This window comes from Dreissena polymorpha, chromosome 11 (assembly GCF_020536995.1).
Source record: "Dreissena polymorpha isolate Duluth1 chromosome 11, UMN_Dpol_1.0, whole genome shotgun sequence".
In the NCBI taxonomy this organism is placed as follows: Eukaryota; Metazoa; Mollusca; class Bivalvia; order Myida; family Dreissenidae; genus Dreissena; species Dreissena polymorpha.
In genome coordinates, this window is record NC_068365.1 from 29,744,837 (window position 1) to 29,757,117 (window position 12,281).

The 12,281-nt window shown below is 34.3% G+C and overlaps 1 protein-coding gene across 2 annotated transcripts; it reads right to left on the minus strand.

Moving 5' to 3' along the window:
- Positions 1-6,385: 6,385 nt before the first annotated feature.
- LOC127850731 (uncharacterized) lies at positions 6,386-11,828 on the minus strand. Of its 2 annotated transcripts, none has more exons than XM_052384011.1 (2): positions 11,686-11,828; positions 6,386-9,133 (listed from the first exon to the last, which is right to left on the minus strand). In XM_052384011.1, exon 2 carries the CDS (start codon positions 9,111-9,113, stop codon positions 7,608-7,610), a length of 1,506 nt encoding a protein of 501 aa, XP_052239971.1. In that variant the 5' UTR covers positions 9,114-9,133; positions 11,686-11,828; the 3' UTR covers positions 6,386-7,607. The 2 variants fall into 2 exon arrangements, with proteins under 2 accessions (XP_052239971.1, XP_052239972.1); XM_052384012.1 differs by lacking the exon at positions 11,686-11,828 and adding an exon at positions 9,344-9,427.
- Between the last annotated feature and the right edge of the window lie 453 nt (positions 11,829-12,281).

Genomic DNA, 12,281 nt, shown 5'->3' on the forward strand with positions numbered 1-12,281 from the left:
ATACAACGCAGTGTGAACCCCAGAATGGCAAAGTCCACCGACCACCTCATCATCTAGTTTATGTGTAATGTTGGAAGGGGATGATATCAAATATGTTTCTACTTTTAGATACTTTTACATACATGCATTCAGTAGATATTCTTTGTTATAAGTTGTTTTTCGTTTTCTCATAAACAAGATTCAACGAAATACTCGAATGACTCGTGAATATGGCAGTCATCTGATTATTTTTTCTTTTCATCTTATTGTTAGTCTAGGTGGTAACATTTTTCGTTATTTTCGTAATCCTCTTCTTTGAGTATCAACGTTGATTTAAAAAGAGATTCTAGATATGATCACATGTTGTTTTTTACTTACAGTATGCCCAGTTTCCAATCTTCCCTCTGTTGCCAACGCTCAACATCCGAACGTAAACGACCCGCTTGCGGTCGGCGCTGCAGTGACCTATCTGTGCGACAACGGCTATTCCCCTGCCCCGGGAAGCAACATGCTTTATGCATGTAACGGAGTTGGGCAATGGAATGGGAACGCGACTTGTTCACAAAGTAAACATTATTTCTTGTTGTTTGACTTTTATATTAAGATGATTGTATGCATGCCTTTCGTTTTCTATTACAAATGCATAATATATCCAACAATCACGTTAGGGAGTCTACGAGTGTAATCCGTACGTTCCTATATTTACATAAGACCACAGTGTCATCTGTTTGTTCTTGTTGTTTAATTTTTTCCATTTTCATTATCTCTCTAAATAAAAGACTGTATATGCGCCTTTTTTCTCCGTACTGACATGGATCTAACGACATGCCTACAGGGTTCTTAATTGAGCGATTAAAAAAACAATTCAGTAGATATTCTTAGATAGAAATGGTTTAGGTTTTCACATTTGCAGAAGGCAATACAAGACATGGAGTACTCGCGAAAATGGCACGGATCTGATTTTTTTTCACCTCATTGTTAGTCTAGGTGTTTACAATTCTCGTCATTTTAGTAATTCGTGTCCGTTCGTATCTTTCGTGATATAAAGGAAACACTGTATATGAACAGATATGGTTCATTATTTACTTACAGTATGTCCGGTATCCAAACTTCCCGCTGTTGCAAATGCTCAACATCCGAACGTAAACGTTTACGCTCGGCGCTGTAGTGACCTATCTGTGTGACAACGGCTATTCCCCTGTCCCGGGAAGCAACATGATTTATACATGTAACGGAGTGGGGCAATGGACCGGTAACGCAATTTGTTCACAAAGTAAACATAATCACTTGTGATTTGCTAATTAAATTAATTCTGATGCATATCGTTTTGTATAACAGGTACCCATAGTATTTTACAATCACGTGAGAGAGACTGCGATTTGATAGAGTGTATTCCACCATGTATGATGAACTTAAAGCCGCGTGTTCGTCTTTCATATTCTTCTTTTTCTCTCTTCAATATCATTTCACTCAAAAATATCAGACAGTATATGCGCCTTTTCTCTCTAATCACATGGATCTAAAGGAATGTCAAGAGGCCTCAATTGAACGATTAAAAACAACAACAGAAATGAAGATGCATTATCTTAAGATGAACGAGGCGAAATACCATTTGATTAAAGAGTTAAACATTATAAATAAGAGCTCTCTGGGATAAATTCATTATTAAATATAGGACCTTGCTAACTTCAGTATATTTATAACTTTATCTACAGTGTGTAAAACGTGCTTTAGACGAAATGTTTTCCTTATAATAAATGTATTTTATGTTGATAAAATATATAATACCTTTATACATTTACTAATCGCACTCAGCAATAGCTTATAATATACATTTCTCTACACAGTCATGGGCTGCAATGGCGCCTGTACCAACGCGGTTATCAAGCGTGAAGGGACGTCGTGGCGTCTGTGTGACGGGGCGGAGCGGGGGGTGTGACCTCCAAAAGGGGCGTATCGAGGTCAACATCGGCGGAACATGGGGGACGGTGTGTGACGACGTATTTGACATACGTAACATGAACGTAACTTGCAAAATGTTTGGTTACAGGTAAACGTCCGGTTCTGACGTGTGTGCACAGTAAAACCAAATATGATAAATTCTATTATTTTAAATTAAAATGGCGTAATATAGAAAAAATATTATAACAAAAGAAATGATAATTTATTAAGCCAAAGAGATATACATGTATATGTAATAGTTTCAAAAGCGTAAAATCAACGTTGTTTACATTCAAAAGAATTATTATTAATACAATTATTATTAAAACGAAAATGGAGAAATTTTGTGCAGTACTTTCAGTATTAACAATACACGTATGAAGGTTTTTAATAGATTTCATAATCTCATAATTTTACAGTGGAAGTAATGGAGAGCTTAGAAACTGGGCGTTTTTCGGAATGGGCACAGGTCCAATACTGATGGATCAAGTCATGTGCGCGGGTTCCGAGATCATATTAACTCAGTGTTACTACGAAGAGTATCACAACTGCACGCACACGGAAGATCAGGGTGTAGAATGCATTTAGTTGACAAAGAATCCCAAACATGTTGGCAATTCTGTGCTATCGGACCGGTTTTACAGAAACATTGAACATATTAAGGTTGTTTTTGTTATTGATTTTTGTGTTTAGTTTATTGTTTGTTGGATTCGCTGTTATACTCTGGAATACGTGCTCTCAAAAAGTATGTCAATATGTCAATTCTTACAAAAATCATTGCTGTGTTCAAATCAAGAATTTAGTGTTTTTTTATGAACCTAAACGTATACACTATTTTCAAAATATATCAGAAAATGATATTGTTTTTCATAACATAATACGTAACAAAAAAAAATAAAATCCAAAGATATCTTGTAGAATTTTCTTGGGATTGCAGAAATTGTATGTTAGAGCATGGAACATCTCTGAATGGAGATTGGAAAATAGTAATTACCACTGCGAGAAGTTCGTGCCGACAAATCGACTCAAAAACAATTTAAAGGCAATATGCAGTTACTTCCCTTAGTCACTGTTCGGTATACGTACAGGCATCTCGACAAACTAGCCGCTCGGATTTTACTGGGACCGATCAAAGATCGACTACAGTTCGGTCAACATGTACGAGTCTAAAGTAAAGACAAATAACGGACTCAATTGTAGACAAAAATAAAAAGCGCAATAACTTTTTCAAAACTTTTTGAAATGTGTATCACTGAAGCATAATTATTGTTGTTTTATATCATTACAAATATAGAGAATACTAGGTCGGTGCCGATTAAAGCGAAGTTTATTTTGCGAGGCTTAGAAAATCTGAACCACGAGCCTTATGATGACGACAACTATCATAACGATGATGGAACTGACAAAACGGGTGCACAAGGCGCAACCAAAGCACACTTCCATTATAAATACGTGTACTACTTCAACGCACTATTATTGCTCTTTGGTTTTGAAGACAGGTGTTGGGTTAACTCCATAATGCGGTATTACAATACCATATGTGTACACAAGAGTGAACAACTGCAGTGCCCTCGGCGCTTTGCAACACTTTGTTTGAGAAATGGCTACAACCGTTTGATTAAAGTGTTTAAAGTAAATTTAAATCAGTTTATTTAGACTGCATTGCATATATATATACGCATTTGATCAAATTTATATAAAATACGGGAGAAGCAATTAATTGTCAGTCAATAAAAGGGTTTTTAATATGAATAATGATAATATATATATTCATGTTAAGAATCAAACAATACATCAGTTGAGTAATTAGAATAAATGTAAGATTATACTTCTTATACATTCCTTTATAATTGGTCGTTTATAACCTAAATACTTTGACAGCATAATGATGATTTCAATACAAAATCAAAGAATCATATTACAATTTAGTCAAGACATGTGAACAACTAAACGTAAACATTTGATCATTTCTGTTGATGAAAAAGAGTCACAATAAATGTGCATACCTAATGTTACACAGATGTCAATTAAACTCATAAGTGTTGGTATAATATATGCAGTTTAAAACGTTTCATAAAATGATCGGTTCATAGAGTACTCAGCTTTAAGCAATTATTATTCTCTTGCCAACGGCATATCGAGAGCGGAAAATCAGAAACATGTGTCGGGGAAAACTACTTAATCTCGAGAACAAGAACACAATCACCATTTGAATGTTCGTTGCAGGTTTAAATCAATGGCCTCTCCTTTCAATGGTTGGAGGTCTACTTTATGAGAAAATCATTGCATATATATTCATCGTGAAGTTATAGAATTATTGTCCATGATCTAGTGCGAAAATGGTAGAAATCTAGAGAACAATAATAAATAGCTTAATAACTTTGATTCGATGTTTGATAGTGTGTTTTTAGTGAGACTTTTTATAATAACGCTATTCGTTATACCGTTAAACGACACTCAAAATGATTGGCCATGACACTTCGAAAAGAAGGCTGTGCATGTATTGGTCTAATATTTTTCGGCGTAAGCTGTATAAGCCAGCTTTTCACCTTAGCCTGACCTTTGTAAGTGTCCAATAAAATTCCAATAAAATTTCCCGCGGCTAGGTACGAATGAATACACTTCATTTATTCCATTGGCTGATTTGAGTATACCACCAGAACATTGGAAACATATCCGCGTCTTTGTAACACTGTTTTACTGTATGAAACAATTTTATCTCGAATGAAAAGGCTTAATAGATAGAACAGTTTTACACTCAATTCTCGACATCAATACAGTTTGTGCGTACACCTTTTATTTTCAGAGTATTACCAGCGCAAGAGCGTTAATACTTAAAAGGCTATGTTCTCATATTTAGTACTTACTTCCTTATTCCTGTCAACATGTTAACATGTAAAAGTATAAAGAGCAATTGAAGCGAGGCCTCACTTTAAAGCATTGCATTTCAACCCGCGAGGTATATCGGGTCAATTCGCGGACATTCAGAGTTTATATACAGGTCATCACCGGAGTTGGCGGCCAGTAAAATAATCGTTATATAATAAAGACGCTATCCGTGAACTAGGTGACCTGGAATTTTCTTTAGACCAGAAATATGTTAAATGAAGATATTCAGCAATATAATTATGGTATGTAAATAATAGATTCTTAATGTGTTTTCAACAATACAATGATAAATATTATTGTTGATAAATTTAACAATAATTATTCGTCCATATTGCCTAATGTACTAAAGTGATATTATGAGCATGTAACAGTTTATAGGTGTCTATCGCAACCGTTGATTATTTTTGATGTTTCTACTTCATATACACTTATATTAATTAATGCAGCATCATCATACTAAAACAATATACCAGAAAGAGAAAAATAATGCATTTGAATATCAACCGTACTTTCGTTTGACAACTGATCATGCGTTTACGAGTTGAACCTAAATTTAGTTTTAGTGCAGATTTGTTCATACGACACAAAGACACGAAATTGTTTTACGGATCATTTCAGCTTACAGGACTGGGTGGGTCACGTAAGAATATCGAATATAAAATATATTTTTATAAACAACTGGTAGCAAGGTGAGTTGCAGATAATTAATCAGTAACCACATTTTAACTAACTATTTTGACCTGTTAATTCTTTTCAGCTCAATTCAACAGTGCAAAATGCCCATAATATCACTTTAAGCATTAGAACGATGATAATTGATACTGTTAATAATCGAATCAAATAGCAATGCCCGAATAACCACTAATACAGGTTTGTTCGAAGAACGCGCCTATAAATACGGATACTTCTCGTGTGGCCGGTTGACTCATATGTTTAAATTTCACTTCCATTCTTCTTTTGGTTTTCTGTTTTGTATCTATAGGTTTATGACCAGCAATATGTTTTAATGTAAAATAAGCCGCGAAAACTCCCCGTAACATCCCGTACTGCGTGTGATGCAGCTAAGAACTGCACAGAAAAAGACATTCGCTATCCTTGATCTCATTCATTAAACTATTTACGCCGTATATCTTTTTTAAAGATATTTCTTGTTTATTTTTATAACTATAATCTGGAAATAAGTGTCTTGTAAATAAATATTGACGAAGTATTGACTATTTTAAATATAACACAAACGTGGATAGTTTACTCAAATAGCAAGCAGACGTGAATATTCATTAAGTATACATGTACTAGTATTTGTTCGTTATCTACTGTCATTTAATGTATTATTCTTGTGTTGTGGCTATGTTTGCGAAAGATGTAATATTGGCAATTAAAATTGCGATGCAACTGTGAAAGTGGTTAATGTTTATAATGCAATTTATTCAATATGTATAACTAATTTTATACACGCAAGTTGATGCTCATCAATATCAAACTAATTCGCCACACGTCAAGATCACCGTATAAAAGGCGTTCGAATCTCCAAACAGGTAATATCTGTGAACACAATCTAGGGAAAGATCAAACGTGAAATAACATCTGTTTATTTCTTTTTGCAACCGCCTGACCTTCAAGGTAGTCATATAAATAAGACATCCAATGCTTTGGACTGCGAAAAACAATATCGGATGTATTTACGTATTATATTATGCTTCTGGAATGATTCGACGACTGTCCTCCCTGCCCTATTTCGAGCAACAGTCTGTGCATTTTGTGAGATGTGATTTTCAATAATTAGAAACTCTGAATATAAATCATAACAAACACAAACCAATATGTGCTTACGAAAACCCTGAATCGTCGATATAAATACTATAAATATGGTAGTATGATAAGTTCTGCGCCTGTTAAGGTCTTTTGTTTAATAAATCAGTTTTCTATTCCTAGGTATAAATAGAAATATCATAAACTTATTGCATCATGCAACTTAAAATCATGCCTGACCTTTCTTATATATTGTGTCTAAGATGAGAGCATCAGAACTCCGGAGCGGTAGCATGTACAAACGGAATAACATGGCACATCAACAAACGTAAGCATACAATAAATGAAAATCGGTTTGTAGTTACTCTTTATGTAAATTAATAATAAATTATTTTATGTTTTAACAACAACATTTTACTTCACCAATTGATACAAGGTCAATTGATCATCAAAGATAAACTTCAATCAACGACTTAAAGCCACGGCATTTTAGAAAGTAACCAATAAAATTGTATGTATATTACAGTCGTATACGACCTTTCTGATACGAATTGTTTAATGATCAAATAGAAAACGATACTTTACATACATTTACGAAACCGTGTGCAACGACTCATCTTTAATATATGATACATGTAAAATGTAACATACATTTAAATTCACAATTTATATCTGTTATCGTATATATAGATATATATAAATTTGATTAATTAAATATATTCTTGCATTTTAATACATGTGTATTACTTAATGTGGAAAAATCATACCATTAACAATAGTCTTCACAATTTGCTCCTTACGCGTATGAATGTTATTTCTACAACAATAAAACGTTCTATTTGTACACACTTAAGCTTGTACAAGAGACTTTATTGATCTTTATTTCATCTCCAAATGTTGAATTAATTTGAACAATGCTGCTTTGTTCATTTTATATTTTATATTATATATCAGTTATGCTATTCAGATAAGGTATTTTATACTGACATTATCTCGAATGTCAATTATCAGATTGCGCGTTATAATTTTCAATATATTATTTAATATAATTAACACATTTTTTCACGTTCAAGTTGCTGTTTCCTTATATAGTCCGATATTGACGCCATGAAATATTCAATCTTCTGTTGAATGATTTCTCCGTCATCACCTGCCACCTTTTGACCTTTCCCTGAATTATTGGCAGCAACTAGTTTGATTAGAATACGTTTCCGTTCAGACCTAGGGAAAGCAATGTCTACCTTGGTATTCTCGTGGTTAACCTTCTTCAGAAATGAGACACTCTCCATGGCAAGTTTATCCATCTTGTTTTGTCTTCTTTTAATAACAATCGGATCTATTTTGTACCTTTCCTCAGGCCGAATGTAATTTCTTAGTAGCTTTCCTTTGTATGTAATATTTCCAATGCTTCGAACGCTAATATCTTGCATTGTTTCGGGGTCGAGGGTTAACAAATGCGCTTTCTGAGATCTTTGACTTTCTGAAGATCCATTGTTCGTTTTCTCTAGTCCCGTGTTACTTTCATTTATTTCGTTAACAACACGCACTGAAGCGCTAGCTAACCGTTCTGGTGAGACTGGTTTCTCTTTCGGGCTTTGGTCTTTTGATGCATGAACTGGTGAAGAAAAATTCACCCTCGACCTTGATCTGCTGATTTCTCGTCTCCTCTGTGCTTCCTGATAGTCTTTGGAATTTATTTCGTATGCTGATTTCAATGTTAACGGTGCTGTAAACATTCTTGATTCCGGTCTAACTGCCTTGATGAATAAATTATTCGGATTAATAGTTTCATCAAATGTGTCCATGAGTTTGTTGCCATCTATTGTGTCAAAGCCTTCATTTTCATCACAAATTACTGGAGTTACTTGAGTAATCTTTATACTTATCTCTTGCACAGCATCAGCGCCGCCTTTAACGTAACCTTCGCTTTCCTCTGACTCAGTTACTCGTTTAATCTCAGCGTTGTCTTTAGATCCAACTTGTTCTGCTTTTAACGGAAGAGGACTTATAACTCTTTTTACCTGCTGATCTGCGACACAGCCTGTGCTCGTGCTGTCAGAAATGTTTGGTAAATGATTTTTTTTAGAAAATAAGTTACTTTTCGATGACGCGGTGCGACGAGTGCTTTTCGACTGGTTAGTCGCCATAGACGTCACGGATTTCGGTGTTCGGACCGATGATGATCTAGGAGATGGGGTTTGGAACGCCGATGACGCGGGTCGTCGGCCACGCCGCCTCTTTGGTACGGGTATGACAGCGTCCTTGTATGCGACGTTGTACGTGGTTTCCATGACGCTGTATGCCCAAGGGCGTTGAATGCGACTGGCCAGATCAAATTCAACGTCCGTGGTACAATATCTAGGAACCGGACTACCGCCGGTTGTCATGCGTATTTCACGGCACTCGTCCACCAGATTCTGGCGTTGTTTAGCAGAACTGTCGTGGAACAACCCCATGTCATCCTTAAGCTTATCAATCTTTACACGCAACACCTTCTCTTCGTGCCTGTTTTTGGAATAGGCACGGATCTCGCTGTCCGTAAACTTTCTGCTCATCTTGGTCCGCCAGTAACGATCTGCAATCCGCAGACGTAAAGTTTTAGTTCAATATTAACAATACACAACATATTGTTTTACTAGTTAATTGATGCCGTATATAATATGCATGCAATTGAAAAAAAGTTGAAAACGAGAAACTTAATCAAAGATATTTTAATTGTTGCATTATTTATTGTTTGTTAGAACAAAAAAAATGACAGTGAAAAGAATTCTACTGGTTTATATACCAAACGTATATCGACACAGCGAAATCCAAATGATCAAAACTAACTATATAATGCAAAATTTATATACAGTCTTGTTGATCTCACGGATTTCCAAAACAATGTTAACCAATTTAATTCATCTTTTTGAAGCATTTCACCTTATCGGGAGTCTTAAATGTGTTTACCAATCTCGACAAAAGACCTTACGTGAAAAATCACACTTACATCGAAAGAGGAGTAACGCGATTCTCTTCGGGTAGACTTGATTTAATAAATTGTTCATATATTGATAAATGATAAATCACCGCGCAACGGAATGTTATGAGTTGGCTTTGAACATATAGAACGACGTCCCGTGGGGAATCGGGCTTATGATTAATACGGGCAGACTTAACTATAAAAGCGTGAGCTTTCTAACATAGATACCAAGGGTTAAGCTGTCATGCGAGTTATAGTGTGAGGGCCTGATGGGAGTTCTACTTTTTCTGGCACAATCAGCGGAATACTGTCGATAATTTTCATGACACGAACTGCTGTGTTTTTTCAAAATATATTACTTTGTTTGACAACTTTTATTTGGGACTTATGGTTTTATCAGGGCTGATCATGAAATATTAAGGGGATATACGGAATGGGATTTGTTATGTTTTTAAGTACTTTTACACAATGCATTCCATTAACGAAAATGATTTGATGAAAATGTGACAGCTATTTGAATTGGAAGAAGACTTAAGTCAGATTTAGAATCCGAATATGGAACAGTGGGTTCAAATAGGAAATTATTTATCTCAAGTGTTACCTTTCCTCGTGCATAAGAGTCCAATAAAATGCAGGTGATCGCATATCTTCTTAACCCATTTATGCCCAGTGGACTCTCCCATCCTTTTAAATTGGATCAATTTATTTCCAAAAGTAGGGGTGTCTGGTATATTTATTTCTATATTTAGAATATTTCTTACAGAAATTTCTTTAAGCAAACAGCGCAGACCCAGATGAGACGGGTCTACGCTGTTTGCAATGTCCTTTTTTCAGGACGCTAGGCATGAATGGGTTAATGTATAATCAAACGTAGTATGATATCCATAGTCTACGTATACTAAGTCTACTTAGACAAACAAATGGGCTGGTTTACAACAATAATATTGAAAGGAGTTTACTGTCCGAACAAAACAAAACGCAGTATTTTTAACTGATTAAATATAATTGAGTTGATGTTTGTTGCACTTTAATTGCAGTGTTGTCGGCAACATCTGATTTTGCACGCCATGGGACATTTCTACGGGTGCAAAAGTATAGCCGTCATTTTTATACAATACATTTATTGTAATACAGCACGGTCGACTTGCTATGTCATTTCTTTCCAATATGAATAACAGTTGCAAATTATTGATGTCTGGTTTTCACTAAACTGTGGCAAAAGATAAACATGTCATATGAAACTCTATAAAACAGCGTTCGGGATTATGGTTATCGATATAATAGAGTTAATATCTAATTGAACTTATCCGCCACGTGCCTTTAGCATGACGTATGGAACGAATTTCTTTTGTAATTAAATGCTCACACTATATTAATTCGGATATGAAAATACCAACGATGGCCAACATGGTGCTCAAAGAAATCTGTTTAATTACTTACAAACTGCATACGCAGAGATTCCTCTGTTATTAATCGCAAATAAACCACACACAAAAATGACCAAAACGCCGATACACACTTTTTGTAATTTAAATGCAAACTTGTTCGAATAATCGTTATTAAGAAGTATGTATGTTGGTCTCATCTACAAAGTATTGAAGTTCGACTTTATATTTCTAATTTTTATTTATATTTCAAATAAAAAATGTATTAGAAATAATGTTTTCACAGCGAGTCATCGTTCTTTATTGTTTAATAAGCAACCGTTTATCATGTTTGTGTGTATATGTAGTTTAAATTAACAAGCCTGCTTGATAAATTCTTCAAACTTTTTACCGTTGTTCATGTAACAATAAATAAGAAGATATAGTTCTTAATAGTTTACCGTTGTTCATGTAACAATAAATAAGAAGATATAGTTCTTAATAGTTTACCGTTGTTCATGTAACAATAAATAAGAAGATATAGTTCTTAATAGTTTGCCGTTGTTCATGTAACAATAAATAAGAAGATATAGTTCTTAATAGTTTACCGTTGTTCATGTAACAATAAATAAGAAGATATAGTTCTTAATAGTTTACCGTTGTTCATGTAACAATAAATAAGAAGATATAGTTCTTAATAGTTTAAATGTGAGAAGTAGTAAAATATGTTCTTCTTTTTTAAATAATTTCGAATGTTTTGTGGATAAGAATATTAAAGCATATATAACAAATAAATCAAACCTTAAACGTGCGTTTTTATTTCCGAAGAGTTAACACCTCCAGAAATTCTCCGCTGATTCCCAGTAATATATATTGGTGTCGCATTTAAAATTCCGCCGAAGGGTTATATCGTTCCGTCAAAAAGTCAAAAGGAATGATCAATAGCGGAGTATTTGAAGTTTTGTTGACGCATATCGACCCCGCGTTTTGATAACGAACTTTAAAATTATTATAATCAATATGGTATCATTATTGAAGTAAATTTCTTCTTCAAACATGATACCGATAGAAAATAAAGATCACAAAAAGGAACTTTGCAACTGTGAATTCGTTCAAGGGCGAAATAGTTGCTATTTCGCTAAGTAAATACAAATATAATACTGTGATCAGCGTTCTGCTAATATTTGCAGTCGTCTAAATGAAAAACGTTTTAAAACGTTTAATCGTCGACTATATTGCTTAATATTAAAGTTAATATTATTGTAACGCTTGCATATAATAAGGGTTTCTTTCAATTCGGATTTAGTCATGTCTACTTACAACATTGTTGTTGTTGTTTTTTTCTTCTTTTAAAACCCATAATATGTAAACGGCATTTAAAATATATAATTATTCGT